Source organism: Staurois parvus, unplaced genomic scaffold (genome assembly GCF_062004578.1).
Source record: "Staurois parvus isolate SC_StPar_1 unplaced genomic scaffold, SC_StPar_1.0 ptg001045l, whole genome shotgun sequence".
In the NCBI taxonomy this organism is placed as follows: domain Eukaryota; kingdom Metazoa; phylum Chordata; class Amphibia; order Anura; family Ranidae; genus Staurois; species Staurois parvus.
The window spans coordinates 3,381,856-3,406,059 of NW_028318841.1; the positions used below are offsets into that span (position 1 = coordinate 3,381,856).

The following is a 24,204-nucleotide window of genomic DNA, read 5'->3' on the forward strand; positions in this document are numbered from 1 at the left end:
ATCTTATTTGGTTTTCTTTGCAGATGTTTCCTCTTCAGACAATATCACTTTTGGAATAAAGGGGATATTTAATTTCTTTTGGGAATGGAAGCCTTCAAGTGCAAATTGCTCATTAAAGTATTTAAAAGAAATGATATCATTAAGAAATGGATACAAAGCAAAGGTAATTAGATAATGTTTATCTTTGTGTGTTAACTTTCTACTGTACTGTTATAGTCTACCATAAAGTTGTCCTAAAGGACATTTTAATGGGCATCTAGAGCCTGCCTAGGTAGTTCCATTTTACACAAGAAGTGGAGAGCTTTTCAACACAGACAGCAAAGCATAATAAACCTTATGGTGCAATGCTCCCACTGTGCACAATGCATTTAGAACAGATACTCTGCATGCAGGGCACATTGAATCTTATAGTGCAGTGCTTCTACTTTTTACACAGTGTCTGCAGACTCAGTATGAATTAATGTCATCAGCACACCAAGGATTCCTCAAAACAGGCCCAAAGCTTTGCTTATTGGTCATATGGTACACAAAAAGGTTTCTGAGCCATACAGGGCCCCTTCATCGGACCTGACGAAGGGGCCCTTTGTGGCTCCAAAATGTTGCCTTTTTGTGTAACATGTGACCACACAATAAAGCATTGGACCCGTTTTGAGGAATCCTTAGTGTGCTGGTGACATTCCTTCGCCTTGAGTGTCTATGGTTCCCAGCCTGTGGTCACTGCAGCACTTATCAATACTGAACAGCCATCTACGGGAATGTGTGCATTGGGAATATTGCAACTGATTCAATATGAATTAATACAGATCCTGTTCACTTGCACCAGGGTTTGAATTTACATTGCATGAGACCTAGGCTCTTCTCACCAATGGGGACCGCTTGGGTTTATTTACTAAAGTTGGAGAGTCCAAAATCAGACTCCCTTCTGCATAGAAACCAATCAGCTTCTAACCTCAGCTTGTTCAATGAAGCTTTGGCAATGAAACCTGGAAGCTGATTGGTTTCTATGCAGAAGGGAGTCTGATTTTGGACTCTCCAGCTTTAGTAAATAAACCCCACTATGTCTATCTATGCTGTGCTCATCTGCCCATTATATTTCTACATCTCTTCCACTTTTGCTACTTTTTGCAGCCAGGAGCTATTAGCAAACAGTGCTCACATGATTGTCAAGGTAAACCCTGCAAATTCAGAATGCAAACAGTAAGGATCTCTAGATTTGGGCTCTAGTCACTGTTTAGCTCAGTGGTCTCCAAACTGCAGTCTGGGGGCTGGATGTGTCCCTTTTCTTGCCTTTATCTTGCTCTTGGGGAACTATTTCTTCCGTTGATACAAGGTACTACTCCTTCTACTGACATCAATGATGTGGCACTATTCCTTCCACGGACACCAACTTTGGGGCACAATTTCTGTAAATGATACCAACAATAGGGCACTATTCCTCCCACTGACACCCATGGCAAGGCACTATTCTTCTCACTGGCACCAATGATGGGACGCTATTCCTTCCCCTAATACCAACAATGGGGCACTTTTCCTTCCACTAATACCAACAATGGGGCACTTTTCCTTCCACTAATACCAATGATGGGGCATTTTTTACTCCCGTTGATGCCCGCACATTTTCTACTCTCACTGGCCACAGTCCGGCCCCCTCAAAGTCTGAAGGACAGTAAACTGGCCCTTTGTTTAGAAAGTTTGGAGACCCCTGGTTTAGCAAATGCCTGTGTGTCTGTGAAATGAAGTACTTTTCCCAGAAGGGAGCAGGTAGTAAATCCAGTGATCTTGCTTGAAGTACCACTAGGGAGAAATCATCTCAGCCACATTCCAGAGATAATTTGCCCATTGTTGTGGGCAACAGCTAGAGGACTATTTAGGAAAGCCTAGGTCAAAAAGAAGCATTGGTTTTCTCAAAACAAGCCAATGGCAACTTTTCAGCCATAGGCACACACAGGGTACAGCCCAGTTCCTAGTTAGTAGCCAGAGAAGAAAGGAATGGAATATTGGTAAAAAGAAGAAAGATATAAAATTATTAAAGAGCAATTGATGATAAAACCTTCAATGTTGTGTTTAACCAGTGGGTTAAATCACATGCCAACATCTCTTGTGTACTCATCTCGTAGTATTTTCCAGCTCTGCCATCTCACAAGGTCTTAACAAGTAATGCAATAACTTACTTTAAACTGGCCGTGATGTTTAGACATTACTGGAAAGCTTTTTGGGAATGTCTCATCAGTGGAGTCCCCATGAGATTTAAGCCAGCATGTTATAAAGGAAAAAATACTTTTAGTTAATCGTAAAAAAAAAAAAAACCCACAAACTATGTTATAATGTATTTTTAATTTATTTGTGCCTAGAGGTCATTGATGCTTAGCTACAGTTAACAGATATGATTTACGTTGACAAAAACATTATGGTTATTTTGTACACTTACATAATGCTTATGTACATTTTCAGGGACATTTGATAGACTTGTAGCGCTACCTGCTAGGAACCGCTGGTTATTTGCCTTTTCCCAGTAGTCGCCATGCAGCCAGACACACATACACTTTCACTCTTTTGGCTCAAGAAACAGTCCAGGGTTGTTGGATCTGATGTTTAAAAAAAAGGTTGAACTGAGATGGGGATTGGGGAAAGTTGGATACTCCAATAACTTGCTAAACAAACTTGAGGACACTGAGCATGATTCTGAAGAAACCATGAACACTGATCCTGTGTAGCAGATAATGGACAGGTTCTGCAGTACAGTACTGAGGAGGATGAGCTTTCTTTAGTGAACAGTCCAAGCAACAGCACTTTCACAAGGCTGGGGATGACTATGCTCTTCAGGACAAAACTTCTTAGCAAATACACGGCTGACCATCTACCACATAAGATGGGTGACAGCACTCAATCACTAGGATCTCACCCCGCCTGCACTCACAGAATACATCTGGATAAATGGTGGCCTCCACCAGTATCCTGCAGGCAATTTCTTCCAGTGGTACCAGACTACATCCTCAGACAACAGCCCTTCCAGCCAGCCTTTAGCAGCAGACAGTGACTCTAGGCCCTCCAGCCTCCCAGCTGGAGCCTCCACTCAACAATCACATGGTAAAATGCCCAGAAAGGGCAAACGAGCCCCTTTACCGATGATCATTCCCTCTTGAAGAAAATGAGGCTGCTCTCTGCCCCAGGGTATTTATGAGTTCTCCCAGAACTCTCTGGGCCAGATCCCCCAGGATTGGCTGGGGCTACATACATTTTAAGCTGCTGATTGATATGCTCCCACGTCTATTAACCAGAGCTCCTCCATGTGAACAGGGTTCAATCATACAGCCTCCGTAACATATACCAGACCAAGATAATCAAACCCAGCTCCACTGGTTACAATGGGCTAAAGCTAAATTTATCTACACTAATACTTAGCTATACACCCCAGAATTCCAGCCTCACTGGGTACAGTGACACAAACTACATTTTCCTAACAGAACAGATTAACCCCATCGACTACAGTACGTCCAAACTAAATTTACCTATCCTAGCACCTGACTAGGAGGGTACTACATACTTTTAATAAACCCCTGCTCAGTTTTTTTTAAATATAGGCAGCCAAATATGCAAAAATATATTTTAAAAATCCATACAATTATTGTGGTACTATTTGGGAAAGCCCATATATTAGCGATGATAAGAAATAGCAATGAGCGTGTGCTACAGGCTGGCTCATCTTCTAAAAGATGTTGCAAAAATGTGGCCAAGCTCAAGCACAGAGAATGCTGAAGTTTGGATTTGGAGGCTGGGTTTTTTAAACGGGAAAGCGGCTGGGTGGAGGAACATCAAGTACATATTGTACGTTCATTTCCATTTTAAAGTGGTATTAAACCAAAAAAACAAATTTTATATAACAGATTACCAATTCTTAGATGTGATAGCTGCATTTATTTTCTTTTTTAAGCTGTATTTTCTTCATTTTCACCTGATGATCCAGCCAGTAAAACTTTTTCAAAAGAACAAACTCTCCAGCAGAATGTTTTAGTTACAGAGATGAGACAAACCATTTAACACTAGTAGGAGTATTTACAATGATCAGCTTTTATTTGTTTGTATATTTGTATGTAAAACCTTTATCCCAAAAAGGAAAAAAACTTTGCTGCAACGCATTATAAGGTTTTAGCTGGAGTTTGACGTCAGTTTTTCAGTGTATTTAAATCTGTTAGCACATATAGCACTCCCCTCCTCAAGACTGTGGGGGCACTCTAATACAGGAGGTATGTTACTAGCCAGATCACCAGGTCAAAACAGAGGGAAAAAAGCCTAAAAAAGAAAACTAATGCAACCACCACATCTAATGATTGGTAAGTTACACCATATTACATTTTAATTTTGGGTTTAATATCGCTTTTAGATGATTAATCATGGCCATATAACCCTGTAGCAAATTCTCATATGCTTATAGGAAATAATTCCATATAATTTAGCTTTCTTCATATACTGTACAATACACAAATCAAATGCCACTCATCCTCATTTTGGTATTGGATATTGCAGCTTACTAATCCTTAGTGTGTTGGCTGCACTTATTTTACATTTTTAAGCTTTTTTTGCATTATTTTCACCTGGTAAGCCTGCAAATATCAGGCTATATCATTCCTCCACTGATCCATGGAGGGAGCTATGGTTGTCACCCTAGGCTCTTAATAGGGACTACAAATATGTCTGTATTTCTTCATCTCCATTACATGGAGCAGGGCAATTCGTAATTTACAGAAGGCAGCTAGGAAGGAAGATAATCTGTGCAATCCAAAAGTGACAAGAGCACTGCATTTCTGGCAAGATCAACAGGTATTTTCTGTATTTGTTGAAAATGTTGTTCGCTTGAAAAAAATTATAGTAAGCCACCTGGACCATTTAACATATGTATGCTGCAATATACTGCATTTTGTTCAATTATTATCATTGTTGATCACTTGTAAGTGAGTAAAAAAAATAATGCAGGTACTCGAGTTTGACAAAGCTCCATTTTTTATAATTTAACATCAATAGGAGGAAGGTTTATCACCACATTGGGGATTTGAGATTTCAGGATTCAAGACATTTGATATGAATGATAAACTCTCTCTTCATGTTAAAACTGAGTGCAATAACCTGGCAATAGAAACACTCAACAAAACTGTACAGCTGGCACCAGGTAATATCTGTTCAAATGCACATGTGTTTTGTTATGTAATTATTTCTGCTTGTCCAATGTTTGATATCACATCAATTTTGTTTTTGCATATTTCTCTACACATCTTTTTTAAATTGCAAAGAAATAGTTCAGTTTGATGGCAGGATCTCTTTGCTCAATCCAGCCTCCTGAGTCCTCGATAGTACCGTATATACTCGAGTATAAGCCGAGTTTTTCAGCACATTTTTTGTGCTGAAAAACGCCCCCCTCGGCTTATACTCGAGTCAACGCCTGCAGATGTCTAGCAGGGGGCGCTGCTTCTAAAGCAGCGGTTCTCAACCTTTCAACGACACTTTCACAGGGGTCGCCTAAGACCATCGGAAAACACATATTTCCGATTGCCTTAGGAACCGAGACACCGCTCCTCTATCCGTCTCCAGGTGTGGGCGGGATGACATGCCGTCCCTGTCATCTGGACACACTCCCGGGATCAATCCTCGCCGGTGATTGGCCGCCGAAACTGTAGCTCAGGAGAGGCACACAGGCGCCCAATCACCGGCGAGGAGGTGGAGCTTGGAGAGGAGGAGCCGAGCGGCACCGCGAAGATCGAGCGAGTGAAGAGGAGGAGAGCGGCTGGAGAAGGAAGACATCTGACCGGTAAGTGTGTACCATGGGAGAGGGAGGGAGCGAGCGAGCCCAGGCTGGAGCAGGGGTCAGCAAGGTAAGTATCATTGGTGTCAGTGGGAGGAATAGTGCCCAATCATTGGTGTCACTAATACCAACGATGGGGTACTATTCCTCCCCCCACTGACACCAACGATGGGGCACTATTCCTCCCCCCACTGACACCAACGATGGAGCACTATTCCTCCCCCCACTGACACCAACGATGGGGCACTATTCCTCCCCCCACTGACACCAACGATGGGGCACTATTCCTCCCCCCACTGACACCAACGATGGGGCACTATTCCTCCCCCCACTGACACCAACGATGGAGCACTATTCCTCCCCCCACTGACACCAACGATGGGGCACTATTCCTCCCCCCACTGACACCAACGATGGGGCACTATTCCTCCCCCCACTGACACCAACGATGGGGCACTATTCCTCCCCCCACTGACACCAACGATGGGGCACTATTCCTCCCCCCACTGACACCAACGGCTTATACTCGAGTCAATAGTTTTTCCCAGTTTTTTGTGGTAAAATTAGGTACCTCGGCTTATATTCGGGTCGGCTTATACTCGAGTATATACGGTAACTGGTGTATGGCACAGATTCCGAGACTCTGGACCACAGATGTCTCTTCTGAATTTTGAATTGTTCACTGGAATTGTTTGCTAACTGCACATAAACACAAATGCTGTATGTCTGCACACATATCTACTGGCCATATTATATCGTGTTTTACTTATCTATAGTTTATCTTCATTATCTGTTCAAATGCACATTTGCAAAATGTTTCTTTTACTTGTCTGTATTCTAAATCTAGCTTTAATCTAATCCAGGCACGCCAGATTGGTATTTTTTTGTGTCACATGCGGCCTTCTTTTTCCTTTTTGCAGTCCTCAGTGGTTTGATCATTTAAAGTCCAACTGCAGCAAAACGTATATTTTGGATAGAGTAAGGAAGGGTTAGAGACCCCTTCATGTTGTATTCCTGTTTGGGCCCCTTTTGGAAAGATTTCACTTTCACTTTCTTTTACAACAGGAAATCTTGGATCTGTGTCGACAAGCTGTTTTCAACTAGCCATGAAGCCAGTTGGACATTTAGAGGGGCTTTGTTTTCTCCAACTTTAAAGTGGAAGTAAACTTTATCTGAGTACCACAAAGTGATTACGCTATTTAATTTATTTCTAAAGCAAACTCACGCATCCATTTATCCATGTGTCCATGTTTTATTTTGTTGAAAAATCACTTTGATAATTAAAAAAGTGGTCACAAGGATAAGTTAAAGCGGAGCTCCACCCAAAAGGGGAAGTTCCGCTTTAAGCCTTTGTCCCCTGCTCCCTATTAACCATTAGCCGCCCGGCCAATGGCCGTTTGGCGGCTTGAAATGTGCTCCTGTATTCCGGGTGCACGCCATTTGGCGTGCTCCCGCACATGCGCGGTTTGCGCGGTTGCAGAGCGACGCAGCAGTGCGATCTGTCACCGCCCGTGCACCTCGGACACGGCCGATGACAGATCCGAGTACCAGCTCCCGTTGCCGGTACCATGTGACCTGCTGTGACCAATCACAGCAGGTCACATGACAGTTGTATACAATGGATGGCTTCATTCATGATGCCATCCATTGTATACTAGTGCCTAGCTGTGAATGGTCACAGCTAATCACATGCACATGTCATGTGATTAGCTGTGACCAAATCACAGCGAAGCACAAAAAAAAAAAAAAAAAAAAAAAAAAAGCTGAATGAATCGATTTCATTCAGGTAAATGCTTGCTTATAGCAAAGTAATTCTTTGCTATAAGCAAATTGTGTAAAAAAAAAAAAAAAAAAAAAAAATACTGATCACTTCCCCAAAGTAGTACAGTGTTACTATGGTAACATTGTACTGTTTTGGTCATAGTAAAATATGAAAAAAAAATCTTAAAAAAAATAAAAAAAAATGTAATAAAAAATTAAATATAATAAAAAAAAAAAAAAAAAAAAATATATATATTTTTTTTTCATACTGTCACCAGTCAGTGTCGCTGTTCACCGCCATGCCAGTTATATGATCACGCTGTACTGCACTGGTGACAGTATGTAAAAAAAAATAGTGAAAATAATTTTTTTAATTTTTTCATTTTCCGAAAAATTATGACAAAAAAATACAACTTCAAAAAACTCGCCATGCCTCTTATGAAGTACGTCGGACTGTCTACTCTGCAAAAAGGGTCATTTGGGGGATATCTGTACTGTTCTGACATTCTTGGACCTCAAGATATTAGATTGGCTGTCAGTACTTCAGGATTGATCAATATTCAGATCTATACCATAGTTTGTGAACTCTATAACTTTCCTACAAACTAAAAAATACATCCTAATTTGGGTTATTTTCACCAAAGACATGTAGCAGAATACATCTCGGCCTAAATTTACGAAGAACAATTATTTATTTGTAAACTTTTATAACAGAAACAAAGAAAAATGTGTTTTTTTTTCAAAATTTTTGGTCTTTTTTTGTTAATTTAGCAAAAAATAAAAACCCCAGCGGTGATTAAATACCACCAAAAGAAAGCTCTAGTTGTGTGAAAAAAATGATAAAATTTTAGTTTGGGTACAATGTTGTATGACCGCGCAATTGTCATTCAAAGTGTGAGAGCGCTGAAACCTGAAAAATGGCCTGGGCAGGAAGGTGTAAAATTGCACGGTATTGAAACGGTTAAGGATTGGCACCTTTGGGGAGTGGGTACCCAAATTTGACAGGTACCCACTCCAACTTCTGCGGTGATCATCTAGGCAATTGGAAGTGGAAGTTGTCCGCCTCCTCTCCCTCCCTGTAGATTTCTGGGACACGTGACAGGTCCTAGAAGACTACGGGGTCATTCACAAAGCACAGCGCTACTCGCACATGTGCAGTGGGCACCCGGCTGTGAAGCCGCAAGCTGTCACAGCCAGGTGCCCATAATGAAGATGCTGGTGCCAGGGAGAGAAGATAGCCGGTGAAACCAGCGGTGGTGAAGACACCGCTGGACCGAGGGACAGGTAAGTGGCTGTATATTACAAGTCAGCAGCTACAGTTTTTGTAGCTGCTGACTTTTATTTTATTTTTTTTAGGTGCAACTCCGCTTTAAAGGATATGTTCACCTTTTGGACAAAAATAATAAATGCACATTTGTTTTGCAGGTAAAAAAAAGTGCATTTATTATTTTTGTTCAAAGGAGCCAGGAAAGCATTGCATCAGGGATCAATAGATCACTGATGCTATGCAGCTCTCCTGCAGATCTGTCAGAATTTCTGCTTGACATACGGAATGTGCGGTCAGGCAAATATTCTGACAGGAAGCTTCAATGAACTACCATGGCGCTCCACAGCATTGTGGGGACTTGTAGGCACTCGTTCACAGAGCACTACAAATGAGTGACATGGCCATGTGGGCAGAGCCCCGCTCGGCTGTGCTGTTTTTAAATGTGACAGATAGTACGCGGAGAAGTTTCCCCATACTATCTGTCAGAGGGGGAGGGGGGAGGGGGGGTGGCGGGTGCTGCTGCGGCTATGGGAGCATGTTACATGTTCCACTCTAAAAATTGGTGGAACATGTAACATGTTCCCAAAGGTCAACTTATCCTTTAAGCTGAAAATACAATGATCAAATGATCGAAATCCAGCTGATTCATCAGGAACTGGATGAATTTCACTCAGTTTGTTATTGTCCCTGCTTAACAGAAGTTGATCAAATTATGCTAAAATGGACAAGTTGGAAAATGTTTCTCCATCAGCAGATGCAGCCGCCAATCAGTGTACTCTAATGCAGGCCATAGACAATTCGTTTATTGGCCGATTTTTCGTTCGAAAGAATAATCGGCCGACTTTCGCACTGTTAGTGGGGCAATGTCATCGGCTGATTTTCACGATTCCTCCTCATTTCTTTTATCGGTCATGCTGGAAAATTTGTGAAAATCGGCCGATTTTCGCAATCATTGGTGGCAACATCGGTTTACAGAACGACCGATGTTTCGTTTTTTTGATGAAAAATTGTCCTATAAACGAACCGTCCATGGCCTGCATTAGGCAGTGTTTCTCAACCTTTTTTCAGTCAAGTCACCCTTTAAAATTGTGTATAATCTCAAGGAACCATTTAAAATTATGGATAATCTCAAGGCACCCTTTCAAATTCTGCACTCTCAAGGCACCCCAATTTAAAATGTAAAAAACTATTCTACACACATCCAGTACACCCAACATCAGAGGTGATTTATTCTCCCAAAGCAAATACACCTTTGCACATTGGTACTGACTAATATTCCAGTGTGTCTCATTTTCTCTCCCTCACTTTGCTAATGTGACCCCAGTGCTGATGGAGAGGGGTAGGGGAGGGCCAAACAAGGATGATGTGAATGCACCCGACATCCTCCTTAACAACTGATGATGTCATAGGTTGTTAGGATGCTGGCAGCTAGAAGGTCATACAAGTGCACAATGAAACCTTTGGCTTTGTGTACTAAAAAGCAAGTTTGATCCACCTGCTGGCTTGTATACAATTTTTGGGCATTATGCCAAGGCATCCCTGAAGAAGCCTGAAGGTACCCCAGGGTGCCTGGGCACCCTGGTTGAGAAAGGCTGTTCTAAGGAGAGCAGGTGCGCTGTCAGAATACAATGTCCTGGGTAATGGTGAGGGCCGTATTCCTCCATCAACCTTGTGGTTTTAGCTTTTTTTCTGTTCAGCTCATTGCCTGAATGAAAAACCTCATAGTGTATGGCCAGCTCAAGACAGGTCTTATTGTTTTCAAGTCAGTTCCATAAGACCAATGTTTCTGAGAGAATGGCAGCTTCCCATAATGAAGACGTTGGGGAACCAATGAAGGGTACTGTTATTACTGCATCATAAAAATACATTATAAACCGTTTAAAACATGTGACATTTGTTTCAGGAAGGCCTTTTCTGTTACAGCAAGACTGCACCCTTGTATGTAAATCCAGGTCCATAAAGTAATGGTTTGATGAGTTTGATGAAACCTAAACCCTAAAAAATACCTTTGGGATGACCTGGAATGCCAACTATGAGCAACACTATTACCTGAGCTCACATATGCTATTTATGGCTGATTGGACATGCATTCCCAAATACACATTTCCAAATCTCTTAGAAAGCCTAACCAGAAGAGTGGAGGCTGCAAAGGTGTGGGGGAGGGGGGTATGTTTCTGCCCATGATTTTGTAATAGTTTGTCCAACAGGTCCACTACAGTGTGATTGTCAGGTGTCCACAAACCTTTACACATATAAAGGTTGATGTACTAAAGGCAAATGGGCTGTTCACTTTGCAAGGGAAGTTGCATTTGCAAGGGAATTTGTCTGAAAGCATAGTGATCGTAATGACGTTTCACTTTGCAAAAAATACTCAAACACATGCAAGAAAAGTGTGTTTGAAAAGTGTGTCATGCAAAAAAAGCAACATTTTTGTTTGCACAAGATTAGATGATGGAAGTCAAAGTGAAAAAAGTCTATTTGTCTTAATTAATCCCATAGTGTACATCTAATCTCATAGGGCTTGTTTACACTTGCGGTTAGCAGGCGGTAAAAACACATTTTTGCCACTCCTCAACTTTTCCCCCTTAAGTTGCACAGGCAGTGATTGGAGGTGTACATATGCCACGGCCATGATACCTAACTTCATGGCCATGGCAGGATTTATGCCCCGTCCCCACGGAATGCAGCCCATTCAAGTAAAAGGGTTTACACAGATGGTGAGGTGGCGATAGATTGCCTCCTCACCACCAGTCAGGGGTGTATTTACCACAAGACCAACAAAGCATTTGCCTAGGGCAGCATTTTTCAGGGGGGGGAGCACTTCCCCTTGGAAGAAGGGACGGAAGAAGGGACACACCCGGCATGGGGTCCTGGTGGGTTCCGAGAAAGACTGTGGGTTTCATGACGGTGTATGCACTACCCCATTCTTGTTCCCAGGGATATCCGGAGCTGTGAAGGCAAATGTCTTTCTCTGTCTTGCCGTGGCGGATTGTGGCTGGTGTATGGGGGGCAGTGGTAGTGGAAGGCTCTCTCAGGGGGGAGAGGGGGGGCAGGGATGTTGTTGGTCAATGGCAGGCTCTCTCGGGGGAGGGGTTATTTTTGTGTTACATAAATACACCACTGCCACCTGTCAAATGCCACTACTGACACCTCAGCCAGTTAGTCCAGTGTTAGTTTTGCGTGGCTAACAAAGACTAAGTATGACCTAATTGTTTATGTTAAAAAACAAAAGACATCACTCAACTTATGCAAATTAAATTTTTTTTTACAATGCTGAACTATAAATAAAAATTATAACTTGCTTGTTTTCTAGGTGATGAACAAACAGCTGTAATCAATTTCCACTGCGTTTGGCATTATCAGGAACATGTAAAGTGCACTTGGCAATCTGGACCAAATACTCCACCCAACACAACTTACCGCATCTTTTACTGGTTCGTAAACAGAAGATTTGCAGATAGAATACTTGAACCCAAATTATAGGCAGGTGGTAGCAGTAATAATCAGAACATAGTGACATTACACAGTAGGGATCAGAACTAGACCAAGAACTGCACCTTGCAAAAAAGAGGTTAGCGAAGAATCAGAAATACGTACATGTCCGTGTTCGGAAACAGTGGTGGTCCAAGAGAAAGTATCTCAAAGTTCTACTGATACCTAATACTAATACCTAAAAATTCAGTGGGGTAGAGTTCCCACAACCACTCCTATGACTAAAGTAGTGTAATGTGGTAATATATCCCCAGGCCCCATATCTGAACTGGATAAGCCACTCGACACTGATAGCAGATACAGCAGTGGCAGCTCTATAAGCATCTCTTCCACTTTGGCATGTAGTGCAGTCTGTAAGGGGTGTGACTTACAGCACGATCTGTGCTCCATTAGCTTCAGTGGAAGACAGGTGAGGCATTAGGGGTCTTAAAGACCCCTGATGTCTCATTAGAGAACCTTTTCTAAAAATACTGTATTATCGCATACTATATAGCTTGACATACTGGGCATCAACTAACTTCATAATGAAACAAATCACCAGCATTCTTATTTTCTTTACCGGGTCTATATTGTTTAGGAAATTGAAAGAGTTGCAGTGCTAGACACCACCTGGTTACTCTGACAATTTTCTTTCATGGAGTTAAAGTATACGTGAACCTTTATCTTGTATACCTTGTATATAGTATATAATTTATTATTTATAAGTGATCACATGATCATTGTTTTGCTGCATTAAGAGGCTTAGAGATTCCTTGTGGCGATAGGGGTGTGTGTGGCAGCAGCTTGAAGTACAGATGCAGTGCTGTGTAAAATGCAGAAAGAAATACACTGTGAGTAGCTGGACAACGGGACATGTCAGCAGGATACAGAGGGACAGCTGTACACTGATCTTCCCATTGAAGAACTTGGCAAAAGGGCCATGTCAGCAGAGGTCTGACCACTGGAGTACAGGCAAGCTGTTCTCTCAAGTAGCCAAAGAAGCAAACTGACCACATTGGGATGGATGTGCTTCCATGCCCTTGCATGGTTAGTTTGACATAGGTAATCAGGGGGGGGGGGTCTGGCAGGATCACCAGGTATTTCACACAAACGAAGCAATGCAAAGAGAACAGAATACTTTTTATCACAAGCACATGGTAACACAGACACACATCAGAAACATGAAATGTTGGGGTAACACACACTTTAAGTCACAGAAGTGGATCTGTTACCAGCAGAAAAGTCCTGCCATAAAATATGGTAGCTTTGAGACTCCAAGGCCAACTCTATAGGCAGACATTCTTTCTCTAGGACAGCGTATCTATTTCTCTGGGAAACTATTGTCTGCTTTTATAGAGCACTGAGTGGTCTTTCCCATCAAATTCCTTTCTTAAAACAGCTTCTAAACCAACTTCAGAAGAGTTTGTTTGGACAATAAAAGGCTTCGAAGAATCTCTTTTCTCAGAATAGGGTCATTACAGAGAATATCTTTCATTTTAGTGAAGGATTTTTCACATTCCGTACTCCATAATATTTGATTGCTTTTTTCATTTTTCGTGGTCTCAGTATGTGGTGCTGTGATTATGAAAAATCATAAATAAACCTTCTGTAGTATTTAGCTGAAGACCTAGAAAGTAACAAACTTCTTTTTTTGTGCTAGAGCTCTAAGAATGTTTAATGTTTGCCATTTCAGGTTTCACTTTACCATTGCCCAAAATGTATTCCAAATATTCATCCTGAATAAAGGCAAATAAGCACTTGTACAGGGTTTGACAGTGAGTCTGAAGATTTATTACAGGACAGGATGGAATCCAGACATTACATGTGTTCTTCCCAAATGGAACTGAACACCATCATGTCATCAAGATGCCCCTCCAAAAGATCATACATTAGGTGCTGAAATGTTGCTTGCACCCCATGAGGCCTCAATGGCATAGTAACACATTGCCAGATAGGATTCCCTGTACTAAAAGCATTTCTTTAATTTAGATTCTTTATGTTAAGCAATTTGCCTATATACTGTATATATATATATATAAATACATATTATATTGCCAAAAGTACTGGGACACCCCTCCAAATCATTGGATTCAGGTATTCCAATCACCTCCATGGCCACAAGTATATAAAATCAAGCATCTAGGCATGCAGACTGCTTTTACAAATGTTTGTGAAAGGCCACGTAAAATGACAGAGCGGGGTCAGCGCATGCTGAAGTACACAGTGATCAGAAGTCGCCAACTGTCTGCAGAGTCAGCAGCTAAAGACCTCCAAACTTCATGTGGCCTTCAGATTAGCACTACAACAGTGCGTAGAGAGCTTCATGGAATGGGTTTCCATGGCTGAGCAGCTGCATCCAAGCCGTACATCACCAAGTGCAATGCAAAGCGTCAGATGCAGTGGCATAAAGCACGCCACCACTGGACTCTAGAGCAGTGGAGACGTGTTCTCTGGAGTGACAAATCATGGCTCTCTTTCTGGCAATCCGATGAACGGTACATGCCTGACTTGCCATTGTGCCAAGTGTAAAGTTTGGTGGAGGGGGGATTATGTTGTTGGGTTGTTTTTCAGGGGTTGGGCTTTGCCCCTTAGTTCCAGTGAAGGCGAGTCTGAAGGTGTCAGCATACCAAGACATTTTGGACAAGTTCATGGGGTGGAGGAACTTGACTGGCCTGCACAGATTCCTGACCTCAACCTGATCACCTATGGGATGAATTAGAGTGGAGAATGTGAGCCAGGCCTTCACGTCCGACATCAGTGCCTGACCTCACAAATGTGCTTCTGGAAGAATGGTCAAACATTCCCATAGACACACTCCTAAACCTTATGAACAGCCTTCCCAGAAGAGTTCAAGCTGTTACAGCTTCAACCCACAGCACAAGGCAGAGGTTATTGCTCACATATTTTCCCTAAAAATAATTTTTATGAAAAATTACAAAAAATAAGTTATAACTTTAATGGCTTACTGACAAAATCATTGCACCATTTCAATACAACTTTTTGGCCTATTGAAGGGACATATGAATTAAAAATGGAGCTCCACATGCCATTGAACAGAGCATAAAATAAAAGAAGAATATAACTTCAGAAGCAACTTGCAGATACAGCAAATACAACCAGTAAGCAGTAGAAATAATTAAATTATTTTCCTGTTCATCAGTTCCCATTTCTGATGGGTCAGGGGTCTTGCAACCTCATAGGACAATCCAGGTGAAAATGAAAACTCCTCCTACAAGCCTTAAACAGTGCTCTGCTGAACACAAAACTGCTATATACTGCTAATGAGAAAAGGTATTTAACAGTTTATATTTACTAAACTAATTGCACTTCTGTGTTCTGTGTACTGTGGCAGACCAGATATAGTGAATGCAGGGTCCTGGGTTTAGTAACACTTTAAAGATATTTCCCTTAGAGTTTGCAAGCCACAGGTAGTTGCTTCTATATTTCTATCCTGTCAGTTTGTTTCTGATCCCATTACCGGTATATACCCCCATCCACTTTTGTTGGCCTCATGCCTGTGTTTGGCGTGTAGAGTAGTAGAACGAGCTCTTACTGTGTTGGAACATGTAGGGGCTTTAGAGTTCAGAGCCTTTTGACGTCAAAATGAGCTGATAGGAAAATTATGTGGGTTAGTAATTTGCAAGACTGTGGCAAATACATGAATCACAATGAGCTTCTTTATATACACTGTAGGAAATCTTAAGGACCCATTCATACTTGCACGTTGCAGCAACGTGTGCTAAAACCTACAAGTCAATACGCGTTTCTGCAATGCCTAGAATAGTAGAATGCTCTACTGTATTTGCAGTGTGTTGTGGCACCATTCATTGTGAAAGGCACTTCATTGATTGTGCAGTAGAGCACGGCACAATGCAGCTCACCCCACAACCCATGTATGGAATTGGGTGATACACTGTGTTGCCCAAAAAAATCATATTGAATGGGCTCCCTTATTGTAGCACATATTAATGCATGCTGTAATGTGCATTAATCCCTGTGTATCAGGCCCGAACTGGAACAAAAAACAGGCTTGGGCATTTTAGACTGAGCAGCCAATTTTTGGCCAGGCTGGGCCTGCTGTGCATGAACGCACAACATTGGCATGCCTAAGTGTTATTTTGTCCTAAAGGGCAAATCCAGCCAGTCAGCTAATAAGAGAGTTATAAAACTCAGTACAGGAACTATTTTATCTGCCAAAAGGTTTGTAAAGAATTGAGCTTCCTCTTGTCATCTACCATATCTTGCAAAGTTATCTGATTATCAATCAGATATAAGTGAAGCACTTCATGCTACAAACTTAAAAGTATAAATTCCCAAATGCCACACATGTGAAATATAAAGTGACTAAGGCTAGGTTCAGACATATGCAGGTTGCGTTTGAGCCGTTTCTGCATTGCGTTTTGCATTTTTGCACCTGTGTTTTTGATGTGTTTTTGCCATGTTTTTGATGCATTTTGCATTTTTTTTCCTTGTTGCTAGGCAGATTTAAAATACAAAACGCATCAAAAACGCATCAATAACACAGCAAAACGTAGTACATGCTTTTCTGCAGCATTTCCATTGCAGTCTATAAAACCAAAAATGCAACTTTTTGTGTTCAAAAAAGTCCCTGACCCTTTTACAAAAAACGCACCAGGTGGAAACGCACAGATGTGAACATGTCCCATAGGAAATCATGTTAAAGGGACTGTACTGCGTTTCTGCTAAACATTGCAGAAAATGCTTAGGTATGAACCTAGGGTTGGCAAAAGTCCCATACACATGCTAATTTAAATATTTAAGCAATCTTGATCTAGCAAATAGCCTGTGAAGTTCATCAATTTTACAGTGCCCACCACCACACACAGTGAAGATGTCTCCTCACCTTATAACACAGACCTCATTATTTAAAAGGAGGTCAATAAGTGCTTTTTAGTGCAGCCAGCCGATCAGCATGCAGATATCGTTTCCAGCTCTCCAGTCCTCAGCATGTACTAGACATGTAAATCACAAAAAAAGGGGCTTCATATACACTAAAGAATTGTTGAAGTTTACAGGCTATTTGCCAGATCAAGACTGTGTAAAGATTTATACTGGACTGTATATGGGACTTTTACTTAGTCAATTTATATTTCATGTGTGTAACATTTGGGACTTTATTTAGGACTTTTTTTTTTTTTGCATTATTGTAATATTTTGCTGTCTCATATTTACTTTTATGTTTGTAGAGGGGAGTGCTTCACTTTTATCTGATTGATTGTTTTTTAAAGTGTATAGTGATTGCACGTATAGATGGTAGCAGCTCTACTTATTTTTCTATGGTGTGATTTTTTTTTCGTCTTCTGTGATATTTAACAGAGCAGGGATTTTTTTTATTATTTATATTATGATATCTGATAGCATAGCATAAAAAAAGATCAGAGCCCCCAAAACTGCAGAATCTTTGACACCATCCTGCCTCCTACTAGTGAACATTTCCATATGAGCTGCTGTTTCCTATAAGCTCATAGTTTACATTACAAGTCTACCTAGCGCAAGACAGATTTCAGCTTTCACTATGTGTGCGCTCACTCTGAGATTTCTTGCAATAAATGTAGCTGAAATTATGGTTCTTTAAAAACAGCATATTTTTGTACTAGAGAGTAGGATTTTGTCCAGAAATTCCATTATACCCATCTAGAAAATGGCAAACAATCTGGCTCTCAGAAGCCGTAAGTAAAAGTTCTCACTTTCAGATTAGTCACTTTAAGAACTGATAAGCCACAAGTATTCCTACATATACAGTAAACAGTGTTATGACACTCCGTCTCTTAACCAATGTACTTTTACCCTGACCGGGATTATTTTTACATAAAAAGTATACAGTGTAACAGGGGCGGACTGACTATTCGAGCACTCAGGCACTGCCCGAGGGCCCGGGGTCAGTAGGGGGCCCCATGAGATGCCCCTGGTACCTTTCATTGGCTTTTTCATAGGCTTTTTTGGGTTTGGGCGAGGACACAGGGGCCCCATGAGTTGTCAGTCCTCCCCTGCAGTGTAATCATACTCCACTAATTTTCTATTTCTGTTCATCAATGTATTTTGTCCCTAGCAGGGACTACACACAATAGGTGGTAATGGCTGCAAAAATGTAATACACACTACAAACAGATTAGTATTAATAATGGATCCTTTAAACTAACTCCTTGGAGTTCAATGGTCTTTAAATAAAATGTATAGAGTTCAAATAATACTTAGGCTTATGTTCAAAGTGTTCTCCACTCATTTGCCCGGGTGTTACATTTTTTAAATGCACATTCTGCACTCTTTAACAGATACCAATGTCTTATAACGCAGCACATCCTAAGGTCCAGCATGTGTGAACTTGGAGAATGCTATGCCTAGTGAGTTTTGTTTAATGGCACATGTACTCTAGGGCCACTTGTTAGGATTTTAGAGGCAACTCTGCAGCCCGATCCTTAGTTTCTCTTTAAAAATGTCTAGTTATCATCTGACCTTGGAAATATTTTATCTTCTTACCTAGGAATTTTATTATTATGCCTTTTTATATGAATTTAGATAACAAAATGAATTTATTCTTATGATATATATTATTTAAAAAAATGTAGCCCATATAAAACTGTGCTTCAAACCAGTTTTATCGATAGCCTAGAGACATAATTTTGTATCTTTTTGATTAGTATTGTATTGAGGTGTATTGTATTATTTTGTATATCAAAAAAATCACCGTGCCTAAACGCTTTGATGAGCAGATGAATTGATTCTCTCTTCATAAGAGCCAATTGATTGGGATATGATCATCATGTGTAAATGCAGAAGTGGACCATATAGTGAACTTTGTGTAGAGTTATTCACTTTAAAGTGGTTCTAACTTCAAAACATCTTTTTACTTTAATGTACTCCCTGCATTAAGGTATGAAAAGCTCCATTAACTCTTCAACTCCCCCCTCCCCAGCCCCTAAACATTTACATAGCACCACTCACAGTTCAGCGCTGTCCTAGCACTGCAAAGCCATAGGCTCCCGCTGTCAAAGCCTGTGAGGAGAGAGCAGGGGGTGTGGCCAAGCCAGGCTGTGTGTGTGGACAGCCTGGCTCGGGAACACCCCTGGACAGGTGCCTCCATAGCAGATAGCTTGGTATGGGGCCACCCAGAGGAAGAAGATGCAGACATCACCCTCCTCCTCATTCAACCATTGAAAAATGTCCTGTATTCTATTCACAGAACACAAGTCATTCTGTGATTAGACAAAGGGTGGACCTCTTATTCATATACCCCTTCTCTCCCCTTGTCCAGTCACAAAATGCCTTGTATTCTTGGGGGTGTGTCCTCTACTCCTGCATTGTACCAGATGGCAAGTCACAGCAGCAGAGTCTTGAAGCTAAGAGTAGATCTGTCATGTAGACTAGTGGTAAGGTATGTGTATTGGGGTGCATATCTCACTAGTGACAGGATTAATGGAGGTGAGGTATGTGCATTGGTGTGCACATCTCACTAGTGAAATGGTTAATGGAGGGGAGACGTGTACTGGGGTGCAGATCACACTAGTGACATGGTTAATGGAGGGGAGATGTGTACTAGGGTGCAGATCTCACTAGTGACATGGTTAATGGGGTTGAGATATAATGTATTGAGGTGAACATCTCACTAGAGACATGTATAATGGGAATGAGGTATGTGTATTGGGGTGTGCACCTCACTAGTGACATGGTTAATGGGGGTGAGGTATGTGTACCGGGTGCAGATCTCACTACTGACATGGTTAATGGAGGTTAGGTATATGTACTGGGGTGCAGATCTCACTACTGACATGGTTAATGGGGATGAGGCATGTGTACCAGGGTGCAGATTTCACTAATGACATTGTTAATGGGGGTGAGACATGCATACTGGGGTACAGATCTCACTATTGACATGGTTAATGGGGGTGAAACATGTACTGGGGTATAGAGCTCACTACTGACATGGTTATTGGGGATGAGACGTGTACTGGGGTGCAGATTTCATTAGTAACATGGTTAATGGGGTAAAGCATGTGTACCAGAGTGCAGATCTCACTACTGACATGGTTAATGGAGGTGAGGTATGTGTATTAGGGTGCATATCTCACTAGTGACATGGTTCATGTGGGTGAGGCATATGTACTGGGGTGCAGATCGCACTAGTGGCATGGTTAATGGAGATGAGGTATGTGTGCTGGGGTGCATATCTCACTACTGACATGGTTAATAGCCGTGAAACGTGTACTGGGGTACAGAGCTCACTACTGATATGGTTAATGAGGATGAGATGTGTACTGGGGTGCAGATTTCACTAGTGACTTGGTTAATGGAGATGAGGTATGTGTACTGGGGTGCAGATCTCACTAGTGGCATGGTTAATGGAGGTGACGTAAGTGTACTGGGGTACAAATCTCACTACTGACATGGTTAATAGTCGTGAAACGTGTACTGGGGTACAGAGCTCACTACGGATATGGTTAATGAGGATGAGATGTGTACTGGGGTGCAGATTTCACTAGTGACATGGTTAATGGAGGTGAGGTATGTGTACTGGGGTGCAGATCTCACTAGTTGCATGGTTAATGGAGGTGAGGTATGTGTTCTGGGGTGCAGATCTCACTAGTGACATGGTTAATGGAGGTGAGGTATGTGTACTGGGGTGCAGATCTCACAAGTTGCATGGTTAATGGAGGAGAGGTATGTATACTGGGGTGCAGATCTCACTAGTGACATGGTTAATGGAGGTGAGGTATGTGTACTGGGGTGCAGATCTCACTAGTGACATGGTTAATGGAGGTGAGGTATGTGTACTGGGATGCATATCTCAGTAGTGGCATGGTCAATGGAGGTGAGGTATGTGTATTGGGGTGCATATCTCACTAGTGACATGGTTCATGCGGGTGAAGCATGTGTACTGGGGTGCGGATCTCACTAGTGGCATGGTTAATGGAGGTGAGGTATGTGTACTGGGGTGCAGATCTCACTAGAGACATGGGTACTAGGGAGTGAGGTATCTGTGCTGAAGAGTGGGTCTTACTAGTGGCAGAGATATGGGGAATTATCTGTGAATGCTGGATTGTAGAGATGTAAGTAATAGTAATTATTAAACATATCCACTTGCTCACAAAAAACAGCACTTTTTTTTATAGGGCACTCAGTAATGTATAAAATGTATTTCAAGCAAGTAGACTTAAAAAATGTTTGCTGGTAATTTCGTTATATATTTTTTTTATATTTTAGGATGAAGGACACCTCAACATCAAAAAGAATGTATACACTGGCAGAGTAAGTTTAGTTATAAATTTCATTTAAAGTGTATTTAGGTGTCCGTTTATGAAGCAGTGGTAATTCAGTGCTGAGCACATTGCCGGCATTCTCAGCCTGAAACCTTCTACTCTGTGTGCTTGTTTATTAACCTGTGAACATCAGCTCTCTTTAGGAGAAGAGACATGATCTTCAAACATTCAGAACACTTAGGAACTGTTAATGCTAATCTGTAATCTCGTGAGATCTAGATTACAGTGTTGTTAATATAAAAGTGAAAGTGAAACACCAATCACAAACTAATACACTTCTCAATAAAAAAACTAAATAAAAGTTAAAGTTCACCACCCACAAATATAGACAAGACAACCCTTTATTTTATCTATCTCTATATAAATAAATAAATATATGTATATATTTATATACATTTATATACGACCCTGGTGGTTCCATCACTATATATATATATATATATATATATATATATATACACACACACACAGTGCCCAGCATAAGTGAGTACACCCCAACAGATTTGTCAGGAAACCTTTACTTTCCTCTCAGAATCAACATTTTCCATGGGACACTATACTACAAAATACTCCCACAAATTCAGGCCATTGATTGCAAGCAAGATTTGTTAATTTGCACACACAAAAAAGTATATTTCCTAATAAATTCATTCATGACCAAGTTGCAAAAATGAATACACCCCAATGAAAGTCTTAGGCTGGCCATACATTATACAATTATCTGCAGATTTTCTGCCCAATTTCCTTTAGATTTACCTTCAACTATGTAGTGCAAGGGCCTGCCTAATTGGATACAACTGAAAGTGTTGTTTAGGTTTGTCCTCCTATTATATGGTTTTTGGTAAATCTAAACCAAAAATCTGCAGATAATTGTATAATGTATGGCCAGCCTTAGGAGCAAAGCTAAATTTTAGACAACAAAATCCTACTTACCAAGAATTCAACTACAGGTGAGTCTTATTATTCATTAAACAGGAGCCCAGCACACAGTTGATTATAAAAGGGTGTTACTTAAAGAAAATTCCTTCCCATTTCATGCTGTCAGCAGTGGCACCACATAGAAGAGAAATGTTACAAGGTCTGAGAAAGAAAATAATTTCTTTACACAAGAAAAGTGAAGGCTACAAGAAGATCAGCAAAGCTTTACTTTTCAGTCAGAATACTGTAGCAAAAGTGATACAAAAATTTAACAAAGATGTAACTGCAACCATCTCATAGAGATGTCCAGGCTGTCCACGGAAGTTAACACCTCAACAGGAGCATCTTCTGATGAGAAGGGTTGAAGAAAATCACCATGCAAGTTCACTGCAGTTAGCTAAAAAAGTAGAAAGCCAAACTGCGGTGATTGTTTCCTGTGACACAATACACGGCAGAGGAAAGGCATGCATATGTGTCGTCACGAAGGAAGCCTCTCCTAAAGCCCATGAACAAAAAAACCCACCTAGAATTTGCCAGAGCCCATGCTGAAAAAGAAGACTACCGGGACTCTGTACTCTGGAGTGATGAGACCAAGATAAATGTTTTTGGAACTGATGGCTTCAAAATTATATGGCGTCGCAAAGATGAGGTGTACAAAGAAAAATGCATGGTGCCTACAGTGAAATATGGTGGTGGCAGTGTCCTTCTGTGGGGCTGCATGAGTGCTGCTGGTGTCGGGGATCATTTCATTGATGGTATCATGAATTCACAGATGTACTGCTCTATATTGAAAGAGCAGATGCTACCATCACTCTGTGCCCTTTTGTTTTTGCTCACTTTTCCAACATGTCAATGATCCGAAACACACATCTAAGGCCACTGTTGCATTTCTGAAGAAGAACAGGGTGAAAGTGATTCAGTGGCCAAGTCTGTATCTTGATCTGAACCCAACCGAACACCTATGGGGAATTCTGAAGAGACAAGTTGAGCATCATTATCCTTCCAGCATCCAGGCTCTAAAAGAGGTCATTCTTGAAAAAAGGAAAAAGATAGATGTTGCAATATGTCACCAATTTGTACATTCATTGCCTAGAAGCCTTGGTGCTGTCCTTACAAATCATGGAGGTCATACAAAATATTAGATGTAGTAGTTCTTGTTGTGGAGTGTATTCATTTTTGCATCAACCAATTTGAGTAAAACTGAAGATTTTGTAATCTAAGTTATATTATTCAACTTACTTTCATTTGACAAGCTAAACAAATGTTCTATAAAACTCAGTTTTGTCAAAATTTTGGAAATTGTTCTTGTGTTCACTGAGATACTGAATAAAATCTTACTTTTTAAAAAGGGGTGCACTCATTTATGCTGAGCACTCTGTATATACTGCCTATATATATGTATGAATGTTAGTTAGGGACCTTAGATTGTACACCCCTTGAGTGTTAGGGACTGATGTGAATGTACAATATATGTATGTAAAACACTATGTAAATTGATGGTGCTATATAAGTACCGGAAATAAATGCAATAAATATAAAAATGCAATGTATATATTGTGTTTCGGACTGCAGCTTTTGAGTGCTTGTTTAGGGGCTTATGAAATGCAGGTGAGATGTACTTGATCTCACTGTCTTGGTGGCAAGGAGAAAGAAGGAAGTCTATACACTTCCTCCCAATTTCTCTGGCTGGAGTATCTAGGAGGGAGAATTCTTACACC

The 24,204-nt window shown here is 41.0% G+C and overlaps 1 protein-coding gene across 1 annotated transcript in view; it reads left to right on the top strand.

Annotated features, from left to right (window-relative positions):
* LOC149440925 (interleukin-13 receptor subunit alpha-1-like) overlaps positions 1-24,204 on the top strand; it is a 109,079-nt gene that overhangs the window by 46,229 nt on the left and 38,646 nt on the right. The window contains exons 2-5 of the mRNA XM_089657957.1: positions 24-163; positions 5,020-5,164; positions 12,136-12,256; positions 21,513-21,557. Coding sequence (XP_089514083.1) covers positions 24-163; positions 5,020-5,164; positions 12,136-12,256; positions 21,513-21,557 — 451 coding nt within the window. The remainder of the gene's footprint in view (positions 1-23; positions 164-5,019; positions 5,165-12,135; positions 12,257-21,512; positions 21,558-24,204) is intronic.